General features: G+C 51.1%; 7 protein-coding genes across 7 annotated transcripts; 5 read left to right on the top strand and 2 right to left on the bottom strand.

The window, feature by feature from the left end:
* Positions 1 to 75: 75 nt before the first annotated feature.
* Positions 76 to 1,365, top strand: PMZ80_005172 (uncharacterized protein; the record flags this gene model as incomplete). Its single annotated transcript, XM_064873593.1, has 1 exon — positions 76 to 1,365. One exon carries the CDS (start codon positions 76 to 78, stop codon positions 1,363 to 1,365), a length of 1,290 nt encoding a protein of 429 aa, XP_064730697.1.
* Positions 1,366 to 2,010: 645 nt separating this feature from the next.
* PMZ80_005171 (uncharacterized protein) lies at positions 2,011 to 4,559 on the bottom strand (the record flags this gene model as incomplete). The annotated part of the gene is made up of 4 exons (XM_064873592.1): positions 2,011 to 2,107; positions 2,162 to 2,288; positions 2,337 to 4,239; positions 4,293 to 4,559. The coding sequence occupies 4 exons, from the start codon at positions 4,557 to 4,559 to the stop codon at positions 2,011 to 2,013; spliced, it is 2,394 nt and encodes a 797-aa protein (XP_064730696.1).
* Positions 4,560 to 6,816: 2,257 nt separating this feature from the next.
* PMZ80_005170 (uncharacterized protein) lies at positions 6,817 to 7,889 on the top strand (the record flags this gene model as incomplete). The annotated part of the gene is made up of 2 exons (XM_064873591.1): positions 6,817 to 6,903; positions 6,951 to 7,889. 2 exons carry the CDS (start codon positions 6,817 to 6,819, stop codon positions 7,887 to 7,889), a joined length of 1,026 nt encoding a protein of 341 aa, XP_064730695.1.
* A 1,124-nt stretch (positions 7,890 to 9,013) lies between these two features.
* On the top strand, positions 9,014 to 13,281 carry PMZ80_005169 (uncharacterized protein; the record flags this gene model as incomplete). Its single annotated transcript, XM_064873590.1, has 4 exons — positions 9,014 to 9,022; positions 9,104 to 9,116; positions 9,402 to 11,175; positions 12,405 to 13,281. 4 exons carry the CDS (start codon positions 9,014 to 9,016, stop codon positions 13,279 to 13,281), a joined length of 2,673 nt encoding a protein of 890 aa, XP_064730694.1.
* A 70-nt stretch (positions 13,282 to 13,351) lies between these two features.
* On the bottom strand, positions 13,352 to 14,812 carry PMZ80_005168 (uncharacterized protein; the record flags this gene model as incomplete). The annotated part of the gene is made up of 1 exon (XM_064873589.1): positions 13,352 to 14,812. One exon carries the CDS (start codon positions 14,810 to 14,812, stop codon positions 13,352 to 13,354), a length of 1,461 nt encoding a protein of 486 aa, XP_064730693.1.
* A 749-nt stretch (positions 14,813 to 15,561) lies between these two features.
* Positions 15,562 to 17,580, top strand: NOP9 (Nucleolar protein 9; the record flags this gene model as incomplete). Its single annotated transcript, XM_064873588.1, has 1 exon — positions 15,562 to 17,580. One exon carries the CDS (start codon positions 15,562 to 15,564, stop codon positions 17,578 to 17,580), a length of 2,019 nt encoding a protein of 672 aa, XP_064730692.1.
* A 243-nt stretch (positions 17,581 to 17,823) lies between these two features.
* On the top strand, positions 17,824 to 19,575 carry GAD2 (Glutamate decarboxylase 2; the record flags this gene model as incomplete). The annotated part of the gene is made up of 1 exon (XM_064873587.1): positions 17,824 to 19,575. The coding sequence occupies one exon, from the start codon at positions 17,824 to 17,826 to the stop codon at positions 19,573 to 19,575; it is 1,752 nt and encodes a 583-aa protein (XP_064730691.1).
* Positions 19,576 to 21,926: the final 2,351 nt, after the last annotated feature.

Here is a 21,926-nt window from a genome sequence, read left to right as displayed (position 1 = left end):
GGCAGGCGCAAACAACTTGAGGAAGGAACAAACCACCTGAAACTGGACACCTCAAAGATTCGCGCATCAACAAATATGGCGCCTTACGATAGCGACACCTCATCCGAAGATGGTTTGGACGTACAAACAAACGTGACGCTAGGGTACGCGACGCAAGAACCAACGGGTGACGACATCAGCCACGTCGGCGGACATCCCACATGGCTGGACGACAACACAAAGCCAACAGCGGCGCTGGCAAAATGCAAGGTCTGCAACGGCTACATGTCATTATTGCTGCAGCTACAAGCAGATCTGCAGCAGCACTTTCCAGATGATGAGCGCAGGCTGTTCGTGTGGTGCTGCAGGAAGAAACAGTGCTCTAAGAAGCCAGGAAGCGTGCGCGCATTCAGAGAAGTGAGGAAAGCGAAGACATCGAGGAAACCAGAACCGTCGAATCAAGAGACCGGCACATCTGAGACAAAGCCGCAGCAGGACCTAGGCAGCCAGCTATTCGGAGGCTCACCTCCTCCCTCTTCAACCAATAGCAATCCATTCTCAACTGCCTCTTCACAAGCACAGAACAACCCATTCTCGACATCCTCCCAACCGAACGGCACCACAAACCCCTTCTCAGAATTAGCCGCAAAACCACCTCAACCACCAACCCAATCCTTCGCCGACAAGCTACGAATCTCCTCACCCACCCCAGAAGACCGAGCCCAGAACAAAACCCAGAAACAAGAAGAACAAGAACCACAAGACCCCTGGCCCTCCCCATCCCTCTTCCCCACACCCCTCCCAACCTACAACATAGACGCCGAATCCGAATACCTCGATCCCACCCCAGCCACCTCTACAAACGACGCAGGTCCCTCCAACTCGCGCATCACCGAGTTAGCAGATGACCCAGCAGGCAGTTCATCCGCCGAAAAAGACCTCTACGAATCCCCCCACGACAAAACCTTCACAACCTTCACCTCAACCCTCTCCCAAAACCCCGAACAGATCCTCCGCTACGAATTCTCCGGCCAACCCCTCCTCTACAGCTCCACGGACCTAATCGCACCGCACTTCGTCCTACCAGGCCACCACCTCCATCAGAAAATCAAAACCAGCGGTCCAGTAAAGGGGATACCCCGCTGTCAACACTGTGGCGCGGGCCGTGTCTTCGAAATGCAGCTTACGCCGTATCTGATCTATGAGTTGGAGAAGGATAATGAGGCGGCGATGAGTTTGGAGGGGGGTGAGGGGATGGAGTGGGGGACTATATTGGTTGGGTGCTGTAGTAGGAATTGTGGTGAGGAGGGGAAGGTGGTGTTTCGGGAGGAGTGGGTTGGTGTGCAGTGGGAGGAGGGTGGTGTTGAGTTGAAGCAGAAGAAGTAATGATGGTCTAGTAATCTATCTGACGAGTGATGTGAAAACGAAAGATACGTCTAAGAGCTGGTGTGTTATAGGCAGCCGAGTGGGCTTGCATTATCAGTATATTATTGATGCGTAATCTCTATGTGCTCGGATGGGATTCATTCACCCATATGCCTGCTCTGTCATTATAATATTGGCCTTTTTCGTTCCTCTGTCCTTGACCGCGCCCAAGATCTATATGTACTTCTGAAAATGTTGTTTTGCTGTTCATAAAATGTCGTAATGTAGCGACTTCTCCCTTGCCATTGCATCGTCATATTATCCGCTCACAAGTCCTAACCTGCCAAATATGCTTCACAATGTGGTTACATAACATGTTGCCAATGTATGTGAGTCGACCTGCTGTACGGAGCGGTGTGTGTGTAACTGCACTTGCATCCCAAGACCCCGGATGCGCCCTGATGTCGCTGAAATGTAAGTGCTTTTTGTTGTCATTAATGCTTGCATGTTAGAAACTACGGTCGTCGTGTTCTCGAAACGCTCCAAAGATGGATGCGCTTGCCGCCGCGAAGCTGAGTATGTATCAATGCCCGTGATGAAATGTTTTATCGAGTGCTGAACAAAGTGCAAAGCTGTGGGTATCGTAATATCGAAAACGCTGAAGCATCACCGTGTGATAATCATTTGCAAGCCGTCGATCCATGGTCCGCAAGATCCCGACAAGCCAGCTAGCTGGTAACCCCTAGGAGCCATGAGAGTATGCCTATAGATGAGTCAGCTTGTTGCGCACATATCATGTAATGCCAGCCAAGCTTACAATGAACCTCCGTTCGGGTTGCCGTACATGCCAGAGCGTCGGCCTGTGCTCGTCAAGAATTCAATGCCGTCAACCCAAGCGCCGGCTCGGACAGCGAAACCCAGTATAGTCTCACCTCGTCTGGTATCTGTAACACCGTTAGCATAATCACACTAATTTTGGTGAAGGGACGTACCTAATGCGAACTCGGCACTACTACCTCCAGTTTTGCCAAAGAGCTGCGTCGAACCATCTTCATAACAGAATTCAAGCCCGTCCAGTGCAGCGCCCGCCCAGACCTTAACGGAAAGCAAAAGTTTGCTCTGATAGATGCAGCTTTGTAGTATGATCTCTTGCGGCTTGCTGCCGTCCATACTTGAAGCACCCAGCTTTTTGCCTTTGAAACCTTGTCTCTTGTCCCCGAAGCTTTTGCCCATCATGCTCATGACCATGCCTTCATCTTGCTTTGGTGCTAGCTTGACGGGTGGTAACACAATGATGTTCTTCTGAGACAGTACCTCGCCAAGGTCTTTTATTTCGACATTGGTCGCGCTTCCTGACCAGATCTGCAGGGAAATTCGGCCCTTCTTCTTGTCCTCGGGCAGTTTTGCACGAATATCGGCTTCGTTCAGAGTCACCTGCCTCGGAAGGGCTGCGTTTCGTGGATCGGGATTCAGGTATTCAGACCAATGATGACATAGATCTGCGCCGTCGATTCGAATTTCAACAAAAGCGATTCCCGAAGGTGCCAGCACGATTAGGCGACCACCGTCCACTCCATAATACTGTATGCCATCATCAGCAGTATTCGGTAGTTCATCGCCAGGCATCCTGAAGCACGGGTGGTATCTGTAGCGTAAAATGTCAAGTCTGTGCCAGCCACACTCATCTTCTTGTTTGCAGACTCGCATTCCTGGCGACTTTGTCCTCGTAGAGTAGGGCTCTCGGATGCAGAAGGTCCGATTCAGGCGCACGTAGTCTCGGAGCATAACCCCGTTTTCCTGATGAGGCGAGCCTAGCAGATGTCCCACTTCGTGGAGGTGTGCCCCAATGCCAATGTTTGCGGCCTCCCAACTGCTGCCAGATTCGTTGCAATCGTTTGCCACAAAATTTGTGTCTGTTTTGGTGCAATCCGTGAACGCTGGTACCACTTCCTCAATACACGATGGATAGCTTTGCAGAGCATGTGAGCCAAAGATTGCGAGCTTGAGATCATCGCTACCACCACCAAGCGCGGCGTGAGCAGTGATTGTACCAGCTTGCTTGTCCCAATGCGAGTCGAGTAGTAAGCAGGCAACGTAGTGTTTTTGCCCGGGTCTGATGTTGAAGTATTTTCGAATGGCATCGCCCGCGATGCCGAACAGATCACCCTTCTTCGCAGCTTTCTCGTTCTGTTGTGCAAGATTTGCATCTCTCAATTCTGCAACAGAGTGCTCGCAACGAACCACATGTACCCTCGTCTCGTTCTTCTGTATGCCGCTTTCCCAGTCTCGTATCGACAGTGTCCCGGTCTGCCACTCTTCCTCATACCTGAAGCACCTTCGTCCAAACTTATGTCTGTACATCTGCTCAGCAGTGAAGGCCTGCCACAGGTGGGCAGCCATGCGGAACTTGCGGATGGCTACACTGAGGTCGTTGCCTTCGTTTTGAACTCGAGCAGGAGTTGCATCAAATGTGCAGGGGGAGTCCTTGCCCACAAGGATCACCAGTTGGAGGGGAGGAGCACTGTTGAGAGGGAGGTAATTCAACATGAGATACGAAGAGTGAGTCTGCATGGATCCATTGCTGGACTGGCTCAACTTTGAAGAGCTGAAGTCGAACCGCAATTTGTTCCAGCCAGGTGTGAGATATACTAGTGCTTTGAAATACGAGTCCGAGACGGGCCAGTTCGTAGGTGGAAATGCATAACCATCCTTGTCGTGGTGTACTGTGATATTTCCATCCATTGGTCGTAGCTGAGGTTCATTGATCTCTCCGGATACTACAACGATCTTGGAATGTACGATCGACCCGTCCGTCACTGAGGTAATCTTTGGTGCGAAGGGAGAAGAGGGTTGGGGTATTCGCATCGCGCTCGTTGACGCCGAAGGAGACATTGCCTGTATATCAAATTAGCAGGTTGTTCTAGAAGCAATCTCTTTCGTTCCCTCACTATCATGCTGTTCCTGTTCGATCCTGGCAACGCAGCAGGTCTCGGTGGTACTGGTGGTGCTGAAGACGTGCCATTGGTTCTTATCGCCGGCAAATTTGTGGTCGATGATGCCGCAGGATGGCTTGAGGGAGGAGTCGAACTGGCATAAGCGGAGTTCAGGGTTGAGGACGACTTCTGAGAGGGGACACTGTTGCTTGAGTCTTTGGAAGAGTCTGAGGTCCGAAAGCTGGCGCGCGATCGACGCCGCAGATCTTTGAGGAATGCCATTACTATTACTGTGTAATTATGTTGGGAATTCGAGTCCCTTTCTTTCTGAGCAGCGGCAAATGCAATATTCCTCACCAACAAAGACTGACATCAATGAGAGAGCAGCTTTGTCCGGCTTGATGATCTCGGTGTTCCAGTGTCACCCACGGCAAGAGCTCACAGTAGGTAGCATATGGTTGCAATGGCAAGAACGAACGTGTGTGGGAAAGTTCGACTCTTGCACCGTTCAGGTGCTCGGATCGTGCTTGCCTGCTGTAAGGAGAGACAAAATCGCGACAATCCTCAAGCAGCAGTACCAGCTTCAAGCCCAGAGGGACGGTCGTAGCTAGCACAATCTAGCCAGCATCAAAATTGATCGGGATCAAGTTACAGAGCATATGCGGGCTCCCGGCGCAGTCAGGTCCTACAACGCCGGCGCTTGGCCTGCAGGCGGTGATAATGCTCAGTGAAAGAAACACATGTTGCGCATTCTCAGCATCGAACAGGAAGACAAGCTTTTGGCACGCGGCAACTAAACACCGAGATACCGTCATTGGCGGTCCGTGGGCGTCTACGAGATGACGTCCTTCAGAACTGGTAGGAGAAACGGTTGCAACGCTATGGTGACCATAATCATTCAATGATACTTCACAACACTGGCATATTTTACCAAACCTGCTGCAGGCTTCTCGCACAATGCGATCCTAACTTGTCCGTCGCCTGAGATGGCCATATCCAAGAAGCTCACATTGGGAGATCAGGTGACATGGCACTGGATGCGTGGCTGTTGCGGTTGTGCCGGCGTGCTTGGTAACCGGGGCCAAGAAGCTTATCAACCGCTCCTTATCTGTGACACTGCTATGCAGCTGAGCTCGTGGATGTAATGCTTCGTCGAAGGTGTTACCGGATACCCGAAATAGGACCAGCATTCGCGTTGCCTCATCATTACACAGTTCTTTTTAAGTTCTCGCAAACAGGGCATACCAGCCGACACCGTGAGAGTTTTCGATGTGAAGCCAGTGTTTCAGAAATGCTACAAGTGCAGTTTAGAGAGGAATGATGAACTACAGAACTCGGAGGTTGACCTCGAGATCTTCGGACATTCGATATACTCCAACGATTTTGCCGAGAGGCAGCAGTGGACTTGGTGGTAGCAAGTACCGGCTCCTTAGTATATACTCCTTCATAGTCTCTCGGGGATTGTTGGTATGTTTGCTAGAGGCGTCTAGATCATGCACCGGCGTCTTACCTAGATCGCGGAAAAGGCCAGTGCACTGCCCTAAAATTATATTCAAGGCATGTTGACAGGACGACCAAGCCAGGATCACTTCAACGTCATGACTTTGTTTGCTAGTTGTTACAGAAGTCCCCGTTGGCAGTAACGACGGACGGCGTTCTACGGCAGGGGAAACTCCTCCTGCGCCGTGCATCTTTGTCTTGGAGAGCATCACCGCCATTATCATTTGAAACTCATGCAGATATACTTCATGCAGGGTGTGCATTCAATAATTTCTGAACAGGAGTAGCTTTCCATGTGACTTGGAGTAAGCAAGATTCGATTCGTCAAGCGAAGTGATCTGGATATGTACTCCGGCGATGCAGTTCTGACCAATCCTAGGAATCTAGGGAAAGTATATGAGTCTCTACAATGGTCCGCGTTTCGAGAGCCAGAGCCGCAGTTTGAGGAATCGGCGATGAGGATGCAATAGTCTGAGTTGAGTGCGGTATAGTTACAATCGCAGGGCACTACCGGCACAAATGGCCTTTGATTCCTGTTTCCGACAGAAGCTAACGTGCTAAGAACGCGTTGTCAGAACTGGCTGAAGCTAGAATCTGTGGCGCGATCTCCACAACCAATCAAAGTAATTTTACATACATTGCTCGTTGTCGTGGTGTGCCATGCTAGACTCAGTTGCCAGCCATCATCGCAGCAGAACTGCTCCCACCCCGCTGCTATGCAGCCGAAATCCTATGCCCATGTCTTGACCTTTCATCACCATTCTGCGGTACAGTACCTGGGTTTACTTAATTAATTCACTATCCACACTCGGCTATGCTTCGCTAGTTTAATGCTGCGTCGTGCCTGAAAAGAAACGTCCCATCTTCAAAGCGAGCTTCACTTTGCAATATCATCGTACTCTCGTGACCATTACGAAGTGTCTCGGATAGTTGCTGGCTTGCTTGAACGAGAGCGGCTACCTGCCGGCCGACCTGCAAGAGATTGATTCCTTTTCATTCAAGCTCAATGTTGGCCGCCAGCTTCTCCTCCTTCGACACAATGAACATGGCTCCTACACAGCAGCAGCAGCCCATGGACGCTAATCATGTGGCCGAAAAGATCACAAGAAGGATAGAGATAGCAAAAGTACACACCATCCCCCAATATGTGAGACTCATGACTGACTGTTTCAGGTTGCCAGAAACCTACAAGACTGCCTAGCCTTTGCATCCTTCAAATCGATCAATGGATGGGAAGCGAGAACTTTGTCAAGTATCGAGCCAGAACTTACAGAGAAACTGGCAAGACGGAAACGACCATATCCAGAAGACCTGAATACCTCTGATTCTTCGTCCACATTCTCCGAAAATATCCTAGGACCTTCCTCACAGCCTGTCATTTCGAATTCTGCACAGCCATACGTTGAATCGAGGAAGAGAGTACGTGCTTCCTCAAGCTCAAGGCTGGAAGGAGGTGGACTTCGTGCCGGATGGGCACAGAACAATGGCATGACACAGTTATCTCCTGTGCTTGACCGCCCTCAGACAATGGATGCCCCATACCCCTCTCTGCAGGATTCGCCTATGTTTGATGCACCATCAGCGTCAGAAGATGAAGACCAAGATGCGGGCATGCCCGCTATGCAGGAACCCTCGAGCAGCGTAATCTCCTCGTCACCTCCTCGCACACCACCTCCAGCTCGTCGAAATCTTGCCAACACGAAGCAAGCCGGCGCCGATCTCTTACTTTACCTTGCTAACTCTCCACGCACCCCTGTGGTACATGTTCACCACATCTCGAGCACCTCGAAGGACCACCCATCCACACCGCCCCATCAACATGCAAACCTGCCGTCATCCGTCATGCAAACTCCTGGTAATCTCGGGCTGTTCAACGGTGCCTTGCAAACGCCAGGCAATTTCAACCTAGCAGAATTTTGTAATGTTACACCTTCGCCTGCTCAAGCTCAATTCAATAAACATGGCACTCCAGCACTTGGTCGAACACCTCAGCGCTCTGCCAGAAGATGCTTGAACTTCGATGCTCTGGCACCCCCTTCGCCGCCGCATCAACGGCAAGACTCTCGAGGCCTTGCTCTTCAGCTTGGTGACGAACTTCAAAGACAGCAATGAAGGGGTTCACCACAACAATTAAAGCAGTCTACCCACCACTCTGCTGTTCAGGCAGAACATTACTAACACAATTACGGCCACGTTTCTACTGATGGAATACACGAGCTACGACACGCCTGTTGAATAGATCCAGGCCATGAAAGAGGAGGATGTCAGCAACGGCACATAGGTTAAGCGGTCATGCCGAAGCTGTGGGCACGCAAACATGTTTTTATTAGCGAGCGTCCTTTAACCACAAATTCAACGTAGCATAGCGGGACACAAGCGAGGAGGATGTTGTGCTTCTTTTTTTATGTTCTATGTAGCGTACAAGTACATAAGATAGTCGAACCCAAATCAATGAAGTTCAAAATGATCGAATGTGGAGGTGGCCCCAGCTGAAAACGGAGCTTGGGCTCGTGCTTTCGCGCAAGCCAGCCCAATATTAAAATCTCCACCAAGTAAGGAGGTGTTCGTGCTTCGATCACTCATCTTCTGCTGTCTTCCTCGACACTTCGATGAGATCCATATGCTTCGAGCAACCCTCATTTGCACGAGGTGAAGGTAAGATTCGGGCAGCCACTCTGACTACTGTGTTAAAGCCTCTGATGCGGTCTGAACCAGATCAAAAACACGAAACACGAAACGCGCGCCTACGCGTTCTTGAACTGACGATCTCAAGCCTGACATCAGATTTGGTGGGTTTCGTCGCGTGCCAGTCGCGACTACCTAACTTTGATCGGCAAAGCGTATCGACCAAGTTCACGAATGACGATTTTCGCGTGGTACGGTCGTGGCATGGTGGAAATGCCTGGTCGTGTTTGCTCGATACGGTATACCATGCAACAACATATGTATGGCTGTGCAAGCAACGATACGAGGAGGATTTTCTTCGCTCTGCGTCAAGCTGACCTCTTCATCGGTTTCTTGAAGTCGCTGGCGTAGTAAGACTCGCCGAACGAGCTACGGCAGCACCGCGAAGCCATGCCACAGTCAATCAACGAGTTTTGGAAGGTCAAGCGCGTTTAAGCGGGGCGTGCCTGCTTCCTCAGCTTGTCATTCGACCGGACGTGCCTGCCAAGACCGGTGCTACACCAAGTCAGGAACTGCAGATCATGCCATCTCCGCCTTCCCCGGCATCAAAGATGGTTTTGGTAAGCCATTACTTACCTTACAAAGCTATACCGAGCATACGCACGATACTTCATTCTTGGACATTCGTAACTGATTCTTAGGCGAGCACGCCAAGTGAGTCCTTCGCCCCCACTTGTGCTCTTTGCACAACCCCGAGCCGCCGACAAGTCCAGTTCTCGCAACGTTTCGTTATTGAAGACGCATCCTGTCGTACCTCGGCCATCTGCAGCCCTACGAGACGCAGTCAGCCCGACATGGTCTTTCCTGCCGACCTTTAAGGCATCCAACACAGTTCGCCTGCAATTGGTGCTCGACTGCTTGGTATTGGCTGACGATAAAGGGCGAGCTCTTAGGGCTGAATTGCACATGCATCGAATGCGCGACTCAAATATGCACTAGTCCTCCCTTTCGTTCAACGTGCACCGAAATTTGATGGCTCATCAATGACTTTCGAGGCCACCTTCGTCGACACACCAGCTCGCGTGAAGAAGAAACACAAAAAGACAAGGACCGGATGTGTGACATGTAAGGCTCGTCGGGTTAAGTGCGACGAGAAGAAGCCCATCTGCGACAGATGCAGTACGCTTGGCAGGGTCTGTTTTTACAGACCTGTGCCTCAACACACATATCGTGGTTCATCCGAGGCAGATGATCTCGACACGCCATCACCAATACCTCTACCGGAGCTCGCGCTTTCTCCTATTGAGCGGACACAGGAGACAGCGCAGCTACAACAATTTTGCATGAACACTAGTCTTGCTGTGTTCAAGAACCTTGGACGGCCTTTTGAAACATTTTGGACATCTGCAGTACCAAAACTCAGCTTCTCAGAGCCATGCGTCGCTCACATCATGGTTGCGCTTGCCGCCAGGCAAAGGGCATCATTCTACGTGTCAAATGCATCGCTTGAGCGCGGACGGTTGGTCAATGTTTACAACAAGCATTACATGAACGCACTCAATCTTCTCGTCACTCCCGACTCTCGGGCGAAACCCGAGATGGTTCTTCTGTGTTGCTTGATGTTCATCAGCATGGAGAATGTCGAGGATACAGTATCTAACCAGTTCTTGCATTTGAGATCCGGATTACAAGTTCTTAGGGAATGGAAAAGCTCGCATACACCAACTACGCCTGCGTCTACCACCTCTGGAAACGATCTCATCCAACGGACACTGGAACCGATGTTTGCACGATTCGAAGCTGCTGTCAGTCCATCGATATACGACAACGACCAGAAGCCTGCTGCTTGCCTTGAGTGGCCCATGCCTGTATTGCCAAATAGGTTTGAGAACTTGGCAACAGCACGAGGCGCGCTTTACGAAATTGCACAATGGGTGTTTAGTCAAGGGCATCACCAGATGATATTTCACAAGCCGCACTCGCCGGACTTCGTACAGACGTTGGAGCTTTGTCTGAAGTGGCGTGACATCCTGAACAAGTACGGCATAGACCATCCAACGGATAGAGAGAAGTACAGATCAACAGTGTTAGCACTTGAGACGAATCACCAGCTACTTGTGCTACTGATCAAATGCACAACACTACCTAATGAACTGTTATGGGGAGGGTACTCCAACATGCTGGAGGAGATACTCTGCAACATCGAGGCCCTGGGCGAGCAAGGACTTGCCGACCTGCCGCAAAGACGAAGTAAAATGAGTCTCCTGCCGAGGATGATGCCCGCGCTCTTCGCCGTGGCTATCATATGTCGTCGAAGGACAACCCAGAAAAGGGCTGTGGAGCTCATCAAACGAATCCATGCGGAAAATCACAAAGATCAATGCTTCGCCGCTGTTGTTGCAGAAGGTTGCATCCAGCTTGAAGAGGCTCTTGAACAGAAAAGCGTGATGCAGCTGAGCTCAATGGATAGCCGAATCCGGCCACTGATGGCTGAGCTTGTGCCAGGTCGGCCGGGGAAAATACTGCTGACATATACCAGACCATTCGTCCGACCATTGATTGCAGACGATGCTGACCTGGGTCCGATAATAGCGGGCGCACCCAAGGATACAATCGAACTGCCGTGGAGGTCGACAGAGGTGCCACCAGCCAAAGTGGTAAACTTGTGGCCGGTGATCGAGTTTTTGAGACTTTCAGGATCTAGTGGACTAGTGGGTCCCAATACTGGTCATTGCTTGTGCAAGACGTATGGGGCATTATTCGCACTCATGAGGTAAGCCAGATCATGGGTTGCGAACCTCGTTAAGATCTTCTCCCAGATCAGTCGAACATCCTTTTACGACTTCGAGTTTTAAAAGGTCCATCGATCAGATATGGGCCCTATACCAACCAGCAAGTGGGGTGATATGCGCGATCGTCTTGCTATGATCTACTAGCAATCAGCGCTCAAGATTCCGATTTGCCGTACATAAGCACGACAAACAAGTGCTTGAACATGCATAGAGTGTGTTCGACGGAAACCAGTGGACATGGTCATCGATTTATGATAGTATGCAGCGGTCTGCTACCTCGAGAACTTGATCCAGTACGCTCGGCACCCGGATTGTATGGCACAACTGAATCAAAGGAATGGTCGAAGCCTTGGAGAGGTGATGTAACACAGCGTGTGTGTGGGATTGAATAGTGTGGGGCAACGTGCCCTGCTGGGTGCGGAGATATCGAAGCGAAGAAGGTGAAGAGACCGGTGGGAGCTTTGCGATGATAAATCGTTCGCTGCATTGTGGTCATCCTTATTCCAGCGTACAGAGGTTAGTGAGTGTATACTCGGTTTACTTCATACTTTACATTTGTGATAACGGATGCGAGCTCGAGCGTCCGACCGGGCTCAGATGGTCAGAGTGCCCAACAATTCAATAGAGGTCAAACCAAAGAGGGTGTAACGCATGGAAAGTGCTCTCTTGTGCATAAGGTATTTTGGTAATTCGTTCCTTAGTTCAGAAAGGCTCACATTTATCTGACGAGTTGGAGGTCAATGAGTATGTTTTTGCGCCCGCGAATGATCTCGCCTTGCATCAGTCAAAATCTGCCTTGCACAAGAACTAGTATGGTAACACATACACGTCGTTGAAGCGTCGTAGAACCTATAAGACCATGCCGAAGAATACCACAGCCCCTGTTACCCCTCCGCACGGGGCTGCAAGTCCTTTGATTGGCCAAGATTGAGCCCACTTTTGCCTGGCGTAAGTGTTAGCGTTCTTCAGGCAACAGCCCGCCGAGAACATACTCGTCCCTCCTTCTTCCACCTAGTGACGAACATACAATATACTTCTTGTACAAGTCAGCATAAAGCGCAAAACGATCGCGCTCACATTGAAACATCCCAAAGCGCCCCTCCTCCAACACGCATCGACCTCAACCCACCGCTTGAACCATGGGCACTCATCTCCTCAGCCTTCCAGTCGAGATTCGACTCCACATCTACTCATATCTTCACAAACCCAGATTACATCTCGATTTCTGCAAAGATGTTGCCGAAACACGCCTGCCAAGTTCTATAGCTTCTCGAAGGGCCTCACCCTTACTCTCCTACCTGAACAAGCGTAAAGCCGAATCACAATGGGCTCGAGATCACGGACTACATCTCCTCGCTACCTCGTCGACGTTGCGACAAGAATTCACTGATCTACTCGATCGGGCTGAAACCTCACTGGTCGTCCACTGCGTAGACTGTTTGGCAAAACTACTCCACCACCTCATACGTGATCTTGGTATCAGACAACCTGTCTTCAAGAACATCTGGTTGAAGGTCGATTTTAACTGCTCGCCTAGTCAGTATACAACGGGCCACTGGACCCTTCACCTGGAGAACGTTATCGCGGACTTTCAGACTCATATGCAGAGTCTGTATGGCCATTTCGATCTATTGGGTACAGAGCTCACGCCAATCGGGCTGAAGCAAGTCTGGAGCGTCGAGGTGATCAGAACAATTGGGCTACGCGCGATACAGAAAGATTCACTCTACCCGACGCAAAACATGATTCCGTCAACGGTAGGAGACAACGATGATGACGATGACGAGAGCGACGAAGAAGACGGTCACGCGCTGGGTAGTGCCGTGTGGAGCTACCAGAGTCTGCCTCGAGTGAAGGAGTTGGGAAGACAAGTCAAGCGCTTGGATGTTGCGAGGTTTGCAGATCCTGACTCCAGGCAACGCGATCATCTCACGAGAGCGTTGCACCGTACATTACCGGCGCTTAGCGCTGACCATTGGAGGCTCCCAGATGAGGCGCTACGGAGAGAGCACAAAGCAGCGGGAAAGAGTGTGAGAAGACTAGTGATGAGGGAAGAGGTATGGGTGGGTGTCCGAATGGGTTTGTAGGTGACATCAATGTGAGACGAGTGGTCAATGGAAGAAAGAGATCAGGTTCATGCTGAGACAGCCACGATCATTATACGACACCTTCTTGCCTCATCGCCTTGACTTCAGCATCCTCGTACCCCATCTCGTGTAACACCTCGTCAGTGTGCTCACCCAACAAAGGCGGCTTCCTCCTCACCACCCCGTTCACCCTGGCTCCACCGTCAAACTTCACAGCAGGTCCAATCAACCGCATCATTCCATCCCTCGCAGCTTCAATCCCCTCCACCGGCACGACCATATCTCTTGCATCAGCCTGCTGATGCTCAAGCGCCTCAACAACATCGTTGATCGGTCCATAGGGCAACCCACTACCCTCGAACACAGCCTCCCACTCTCGCAGGTCTTTCTCTGCGAAGCGCTCGCCGAGAACCTTATCTATCGTGCCGCGATTCTCAACGCGCTTGTCATTTGTGCTGTACTGCTCGACAAATGCCGGTTCAAGCTGAAGCCTCTCACAGAACAACTTCCACTGCCGGTTATTGTTCGCCGCGACGAAGAGTTGTCGGCCATCGCGCGTTTTATAGCCGCCATATGGAACGAGATTCGGGTGACCAAGACCCAGTCGACTTCCTCTACGACGCTGCGCGGGTCCCTGGTTAAGACCGAGATTCAGACTCGTGAGTCCAACGTTAATCAGCAGGCTAAGCGCAGACTCAAACAAACTTGCGTCGATCTTGCACCCCACGCCCGTCTGTGAGCGCGCATTGACGGCTGCCAGGATCGCGCCATGCGTGTATAGACCTGTGCAGAGGTCTGCTATTGCGACGCCTGGCTTTGCGGGCCCGCTGTCTGCGCTGCCTGTTATGTGTAGCAGGCCTGCTTCCGCGAGAGCTATTGCGTCGTAGCCTGCGCGTTTCGAGCTTGGTCCCGTGGCGCCGTAGCCAGAGACGCCGGCATAGATAAGGGCCGGATTCACCTTCTTGAGATCGGAGTAGCCAAGACCCATGTCGTCCATCTTGCCAGGGAGGAAATTGTGCACGATAATGTCGTAAGAGCCGGGATTGTTGGGGTCAAGCATCTCCCTGATCAGTGCCCTCCCACGCTCAGATTTGAGATTAAGCGTGACGGAACGCTTATTGCGGTTCACGGAGGAAAAGTACAGGCTCATTAGTGGTGCGTCGCCACCTTTGCCGTGGTTCGAAGCTGAGAGGAAATCGTCGTTCCACATTTGGGCTGTCTCGCCTGCTGTGCGCCATTGGCGGGTTTCGTCGCCTGAGCCGGGCTGTTCGACTTTTAGGACGGTGGCGCCGTAGTCTGCGAGGATTTGGGTGCAGAATGGGCCGGCTAGGACGCGGGTTAGGTCGAGGATGCGGAGGTTGGAGAGGGGGAGGTGGGCAGGGTTGGTGGTGGTGCTGCCGCTGGGGTTGTTTGAAGTGGAAGGTACGCGTTGGCGGGTTATTTGAGTGGTACTGAAGGACTGTGTGAGAGGCGTGGCATTTCTCTTGACGCTGCGTATTCGTGGTCGCGGAAGCTGTCTTAGGGAATGCATGTTAAGCAGTGCTATGCCGCGCCAACCTCTATAGGTAGGCGACTTCAGTATAGAGTGCCCTGGCATATTCGCAACACTTCTAGACATGTTCCGGGGTGCGAGCTAGATTAATGGTTGTGAAGCAAACGATGTGCGAGCTCGTGTGTGCTCTGCTCAGTGCCAGTGAATAAATTCGGCTCAGCCATAACAAAAGCGGAAGCATGCAAAGAATGATGGATGGTAAGCACCAAGTCAGCTTTCACAGCACATTGTGATTAGTTTCAACGCTTCGGTTGGTGCATCGCATCTCTCTCACATGAGAAAAGGCAAAGGAAGCTCGGTAAGGTTAACATGAAGCTCGATACGCTTGAGCATCGGTGTGCAGTGCGGAGAAGACCTTCCGAGGTACGGAGTACAGGTGATCCTTTGAAAGAGCGTAGAAATTGCTGTACTCTATCCAGGTGCCAAATGGCACATTCAAGCGCTTCCTGCTCCCAGCTGGCTTGCACAGATGTTGATGATGCTTGGTGTGTCCATGAGTCCGCCAAATACTCGAGGGTCACTGCTTGAGCATACGGAGGACTAGTTGGAGAAGAGGAAACAGCATTACATAATCACGATCCCAGACCTAAGTTCTAGCCTCGTCAGGTCTAGCGTCTGGCTTCTAGCGTTTAGCGCGAACTCTAAAATTTCTGGACAGTCCACCCTTCCACCCAGAATCGAGAACACCTCTTACAATATCTATCGATTGCCAGTGGTCCACTGTAAACATGCCCAAAGAACTGAAGAAGCGTGGAAGGCGCGCAGAGAAGCAAAGGCAGGAGGCTGACGGTCATGACGGTCCGCCTTCCAAGAAGCGTAGGGTAGAGGAACCCGCATCAAGCTTCGCTGTCAATGGCGATGCTGGAGACGATTTCATCACTTTCGGTCAGGAACAAGACAATGACGAGCACAACGACCAGCAGACCACGTTCTACGGGCTGCTGACAGAAGAGGAACAGGGGTACTATGCCAACGTCAACAATAAAATTAGTGCCAACGACTTCGAAGACGATGAAGACAGAGCCAACTTCGTTGAGGCAGTCCATCGCGAATCAGCTGGCAAAGAGATCAAAGTGGCATCCAGCCAGTCGTCCTCACGTTATCTCGAGACCATCATCCGACTTTCAACAGCAAATCAGCTAAGATCCTTGTTTCTGGCATTCCTTCAGGACCTCGATTATCTGGTGCAACATCGGTTCGGGAGTCACTGCTGTGAGACACTCTTTCTTGAGTCCGCCAAACATGTCGTTACAAAGTCAAAATCGACCGAAGATGGCAACACATTATTCGAGAACCTGTTTCTCGAAGCGGCGGAAAAGCTACAAACCAATATCGGGTACCTGCTCACAGAGAGATTTGCTTCCCATACCGTTCGAGTATTGCTCCTCGTGCTATCTGGACAGCCGCTTCAAGACGCGGCTGCAAAAGAAACAGTCGGCAGTCGGAAGAAGGGGAAGCCTGATTATGCGCAACGTTCTGAGGCAGACTCAACTGAGGTCAGAAAGGTACCGATCAGCTTTAAAAAAGCACGACGTGACCTTATGAGTGCAGCAGTTTCTGGCCTAGACAGTAATTACCTACGAGCTCTCGCGACCTCGCCTACAGGAAATCCCGTTCTGCAGCTCTTATTGCGATTAGAGCTGTCTGAGAATGACGAAAAGGGCCAGGAGAGCCATGTTGTGCTGCAAAAGCTCATACCTGACCAAAGCTTCGAACCCGAATCTGACAGCAGCAAATTTGTCTCAAGTCTTGTCTACGACTCTACTGGCGCCTACCTTGTCCAGGCTCTTGTCCGATATCTGCCAGGCAAGAGCTTCAAGAGGATGTACAAGAACTTGTTCAAGGACCGGATCGGAAAGCTAGCTAAAAACGAGATAGCTTCGTACGTGGCCATTAGCATTTTCGAACGTGTTGGCAAGGATGATCTAGCACATGCCCTCGAAGCATTGGTGCCAGAGGTACCGGGGCTTGTTGAGCGCAATCGGCTTGCGGTGGTACGGACGTTGATAGAGCGATGTTCTGTGCGAGGAGTGGACTTGTTACGAATGCACGAAACGCTGGCTCAGACATACGGCGACGGCGCAGTCGCGCGACTGCAGAAAATGCTGAAGTTGGAAGAGATGGCTGCAACCACAAGCAAAAAGGGCGAGGAGAAGAAAGAGGAGAAAATATCCGTTGATCTGCAAGGGTCTTTGCTTGCACAATCGATGCTTCGTACAAGCCAGCTTTGCGACTTGGTGCAAGAGAGCATACTTGCTCAGCCCGATAGCATGTTACTACAGCTCGCAAAAAGTCCTGTCGCTTCAAGAGTTATCCAGGTGGCGCTAACATCAGAGAAATCCTCGAGCAAGTTCCTTCGGCAGATCGTTCCTAAGTTCAACGGCATGGTCTCGGACTTAGCTCTTGATGCCTCAGGCTCGCATGTTGTCGATGCTCTCTGGGTTGCCACGAATGGCTCTCATTTCATGAAAGAGCGGGTGGCACAAGCATTGCAAAGCAATGAATCAAGGCTTCGTGATTCGATCTATGGCAGGACGGTGTGGAAGAATTGGCACATGGACTTGTATCAACGAAGACCTCGGGAGTGGCAGGCTACCGCGAAAGGTCTCGATCACGAATCTCCTCAGGACAGCGAAAGTAAACCTAAGAAGAGCGCCATTGAGCTGGCCAGGGAGCGCTACGTGCAGAAGCAGTCGAAGAACCATCAACCGCATGGTCCAGCGAACACAGTCCAGGCCAGCGCCTGAAAGGGGATGCCCAGAGGCAACAGTACGATGAATGCTTTGTGAGTCCGGATGTCAGATTGTGGATCCATATATCCGATTGCGTCATTTTCAAAATCTACTTAAGCGAGCAGAAGGAACAATCATGGCCAGAGCCAGACAGCACGACTATCTCACCTAGGAAAGCTCTGTTCCACAACTCACAAGTGGTCCTAGGGCGCTCCCCAACCAACGTGCCGATCTGTCAGTGTCGGCGAACTCTCTACGATGCCCGCCAAAGCCCATTTCGAGTCGACGTACGAGCGAGCCGTGCAGCTCGAACAGATCCTCTCCAATACTGTACCGGAACTCATCAAATTCGTGAATGCTGCTGAGAAGGAGAGGAGTCAGCATATTGCGGGAGGATCTCCGTTTGCTAATGGGGGTGGACATACTTCACTCGTCGATCCTCTTTGCGGCTCACGAGAATCACTAGAGAAAACTCTCAGCTCGAATGGATTCCTTGCGCTTAACGAGGAAGGCGCCGGCGCTCAGGGATTGCAACGGCTGCTCGACTCTCTACTTAGATATTCCGTCAACACATCGGCTCCTGGTTTTATGGACAAGCTATATGCTGCGCCGCTTCCTCCGGGTATCGCCGCAGAGCTGGTTCTTGGTGTCCTCAACACGAACCTTCATGTCTTCCAAGTCAGTCCGGTGCTGAGTTTAGTGGAGAAGCACATGACGAAAGCCATGGCGAAGATCTTCGGGTTGAACGGGCCTCGAAGCGGTGGTGTGAGTGTCCAAGGAGGTAGCGCCAGTAACATGACCTCGATAGTCGTTGCTCGAAACACCCTCTTTCCAGAGACAAAGGTGGAGGGAAATGGTGCTGTCAAGGGACAATTACTTTTATACACGTCTGCTCACGGACACTACAGCATCGAAAAAGCTGCTCAGGCCCTTGGATTTGGAAGCAGCAGTGTCATTGCGGTACCCGTTGATGAGTGTGGGAGAATGCTGGCATCAGAACTCGAAAGACTTGTTGTGGAGGCCGAGCACCAAGGAAAGGTGCCTTTCTATGTCAACGCGACTGCTGGAAGCACGGTCCTAGGCTCTTTCGACCCTTTCGAAGACATCCACAAAATAGCTCGAGAGCATAATCTCTGGTTTCACGTGGATGCTGCATGGGGTGGAGGCTTTGCATTTGCAGCCAAGCCAGAGCTCAAAGGCCAATTGCGTGGCGTCGGCCTTGCAGATTCGGTAGCTACGAACCCTCACAAGATGCTCGGCGTCCCTGTTACATGCAGCTTCCTGCTAGCAAAAGACTTGAAACAATTCAAAGAAGCCAACACACTGAAGGCTGGGTACTTATTCCACGACGACGAAACTGCGCAGAGCAGAGATATATCTAATGGCGCTTCCAAGAACTCTGACGACGAAACGCCAGGTGATGACTGGAACGAGCCCTGGGATCTCGCCGACTTGACACTTCAGTGCGGGCGTCGTGGGGATTCATTGAAGTTCTTCTTCTGCTGGAAGTATTACGGCACGTCTGGCTACTCGACCATGGTCGATGTAGCATATATGAACGCGTGTCACATGTCGACGCTTGTGGACCGGGAATCCAACCTTACGCCTGTCTTGTCTAAAGGCAGGGCTCCGGACTGTCTGCAAGTGTGTTTCTACTTCACACCTGCCGGCCAGTTCGTACATGAGCTCTTTACAGAATCTGGGCGTATCAATGTTCAAGAAGGAGGAGTAGACCAGACTACAGAGAAGTCTCAAAGGGCGCGACTGGGTAAACTCAATTCTCAGGTCACCTCCGGCATAGCAAAAGCTCTAATCCCGCGAGGTTTCATGATTGACTTCGCGCCAGCGTTAGAAGGACAAGAAGACCGTGGTAGCTTTTTCAGAGTCGTAGTGAACATCTCGACCGTACGTGAGACGGTGGAAAGGTTGATACAAGAAGTAGTCACAGTTGGTACTTCACTAGTCGCCGATTTGAAGACGAATGCCGGCCCCGTAGGGCTGCAACGCTGAACATGGACCTGCAGAGTTTGCAGCTGCATGTCTGCAATATCCTACAAAGTGCCTGGCGACGCTTGCTTGCAACACACATCAGCAGTTTGGCCGTTCTTTCTACGACCTAACTGACTTTTATCCGGTCATCGATTCTGGAAAGAGCGGATCGTCGGCTGTTCTTGAAGCGTTTTTCCACTAAAGTTAGCCGACATTTCACTCGCCACATTTCAGACGTGGTTTTGTTTGGTAGGCGCCGAGGGCCCCATAACGATCCACACGTATTTGTCTGGTTAAGAACGTGCAATGTCCACTGGTGCGATACTTTCCGAAGCTTGCATTATGGTCGTTCAGTCACAGAAACATACCGAAAGTTGTTTCAAGTCACTGGGTCGCTACGGACGTCTCAGTAGTGAGGAACAAAAGACGCAGATCCCGTGCTGAAAACTACTAAGTTCCACAAGGTTTTGTGCTCGAACTCTGTCTTTTGCAACGTGGAGTTTTTGAGCAGCCACCGGTGGCTGAAACGGCATGGCCAGCAAAAGTAAAATGGCACGCTTATGCAAACCCCTCCCTCCAAAACATTGAGCCACAGCGTTGACGGATTTGAACCTTCCGATTCGTTTACACGACGGTCATCTGCCACATGCGAGATGCTGATCTTTGACATCCAGGCCTTGTCCTTGCACCCCGCGCTCCGGCATGTGCTGCATCTCGCCCGTATGTGCAGGCTGCAAGGCACGGCTGATGTGAGCTGGAACATCGATGTTCGCTTGATTCTATGTGTGGCACAGCGCGCTGTTACTACGGTTGGAGTTGCTGGGCTTGGTGTGGCGGTGCACTACCAGACGTACTTGTGTTCCCAAGAAAGCAAATTCTGGCATTGCTGTGGTCGCACAGTACCACAAATTTCCGAAACCAAGACACAAGACAGCGATCGAATCATCAGCAGTGAAACGGCCCGCTGCTGTTGACAACGATGCTTTCTAAAGCCATGAGATCATGAAAACGTCCTGGCTGAAAGGCGTCCAGAAGTCAATTGCTATACTTACAACTCTTATTGTTAGACTCTTACGCCTAGTTGATGCTCTTTAGATGTTTTGAGTAGTAATCATCACTGCGCGGTGTATCCGATCTCACGTGGAGAAGGAAGCGTAAAAGTGCAGCTAAGAACGCGGATCTCTGCCCGAACACGAGTGGCCTGACATCTTTTCTCTTCAGCATCTGTCCGGCGAATAAAGGTCAAATACTCGAGCTAACAACAGCTTGATGTCACTCATATGGCGCTGCACATTTGCCAGTGTCAGACGCCGGGCAGCTCCTCTGTGCGTGCAAAAACTTAGATAACCTCATACAACGGTGCATTCCAAAGAATGGATTGCAAGCGCCACAACGACGACATCGTCCACGACTAGCTAGCGTAGCTTGCCAATTTTCATCCACTGCTGTGGCTACCGGAACTTGAATCGCGCTATGATGCTCGCTGCTGTTAAGCATCGGTACAGCTACGGAGCACGCCTCGCCGTAGTTCGATCGTGCTCGCTAATACAATACGGACGATCCACCTTTCCGCTCATATGAAAGGCCATCACACTAACAACGTGGGAGGTTGAGGGAAACCAAGGCAGAGGTGCTGTCTTGCTGAAGAAGCAGTCACGCGCAAACAGCTGCTAGTACAACCCAACTACCCGCAAGCGAGGATTGTTTGTACATAGGTGAAGACGGTCTCTGGTATCAAAGAGGGTATTCGGAGATTGATATATCGAACACCAACAGGAGCGTTCAATTTTCGGGTACGGGTCCGGTCAGCGTAAGTATGAGGACGAAGTCCGCTGTTTTACTATGGTGACTGGATCATCGTGCGGTAATCAGACAGCATTCGGCAACGGGCTTGCGGAAGCATCATTTGCGTGTTGTAAGGACGTTATTCACATCGAAATCTCAGGAGGATGCTCATTTCACCAGATAGCCTAACGTTTCAGCCTATTAGGGCAGAGATTGGGCTTCTCAAATGAAGGAGTCTGGGGTGGTGTCGCTGATGACTGAGCCCATCCAACAGGAACTTAACAAGACCGTTAATTATTGTCATAAGGGTCTTGTGTAGTCGTTCTTCGTTTCTTGCGGTGATACATTGATGCAGTGATGCGATGTTTGCGAAACGAGACTTGATCGCCACAATCTGTGGCGTTCCAGGTGTGGCGGTGCAGGAGGGAAAAGAGAGGGAAGGGCGATCGTTGCCAGAAGAAATCGATGATCGGAAGGTGCTGTTGCGCGGCCTCCCCTTGGCTTGTCTGGTTAAAAAGCACCCTATGAAGTAGCGCCGATAGCCACAGGTACCCATAAAAAATACAAACCTTGTCGTGGCGCTGTAT

The sequence above is a fragment of the Knufia obscura genome (assembly GCF_036327395.1).
Source record: "Knufia obscura strain CCFEE 5817 isolate CBS 148926 chromosome Unknown scaffold_5, whole genome shotgun sequence".
NCBI lineage: Eukaryota > Fungi > Ascomycota > Eurotiomycetes > Chaetothyriales > Trichomeriaceae > Knufia > Knufia obscura.
This window is presented reverse-complemented; position numbering and strand designations above follow the sequence as displayed.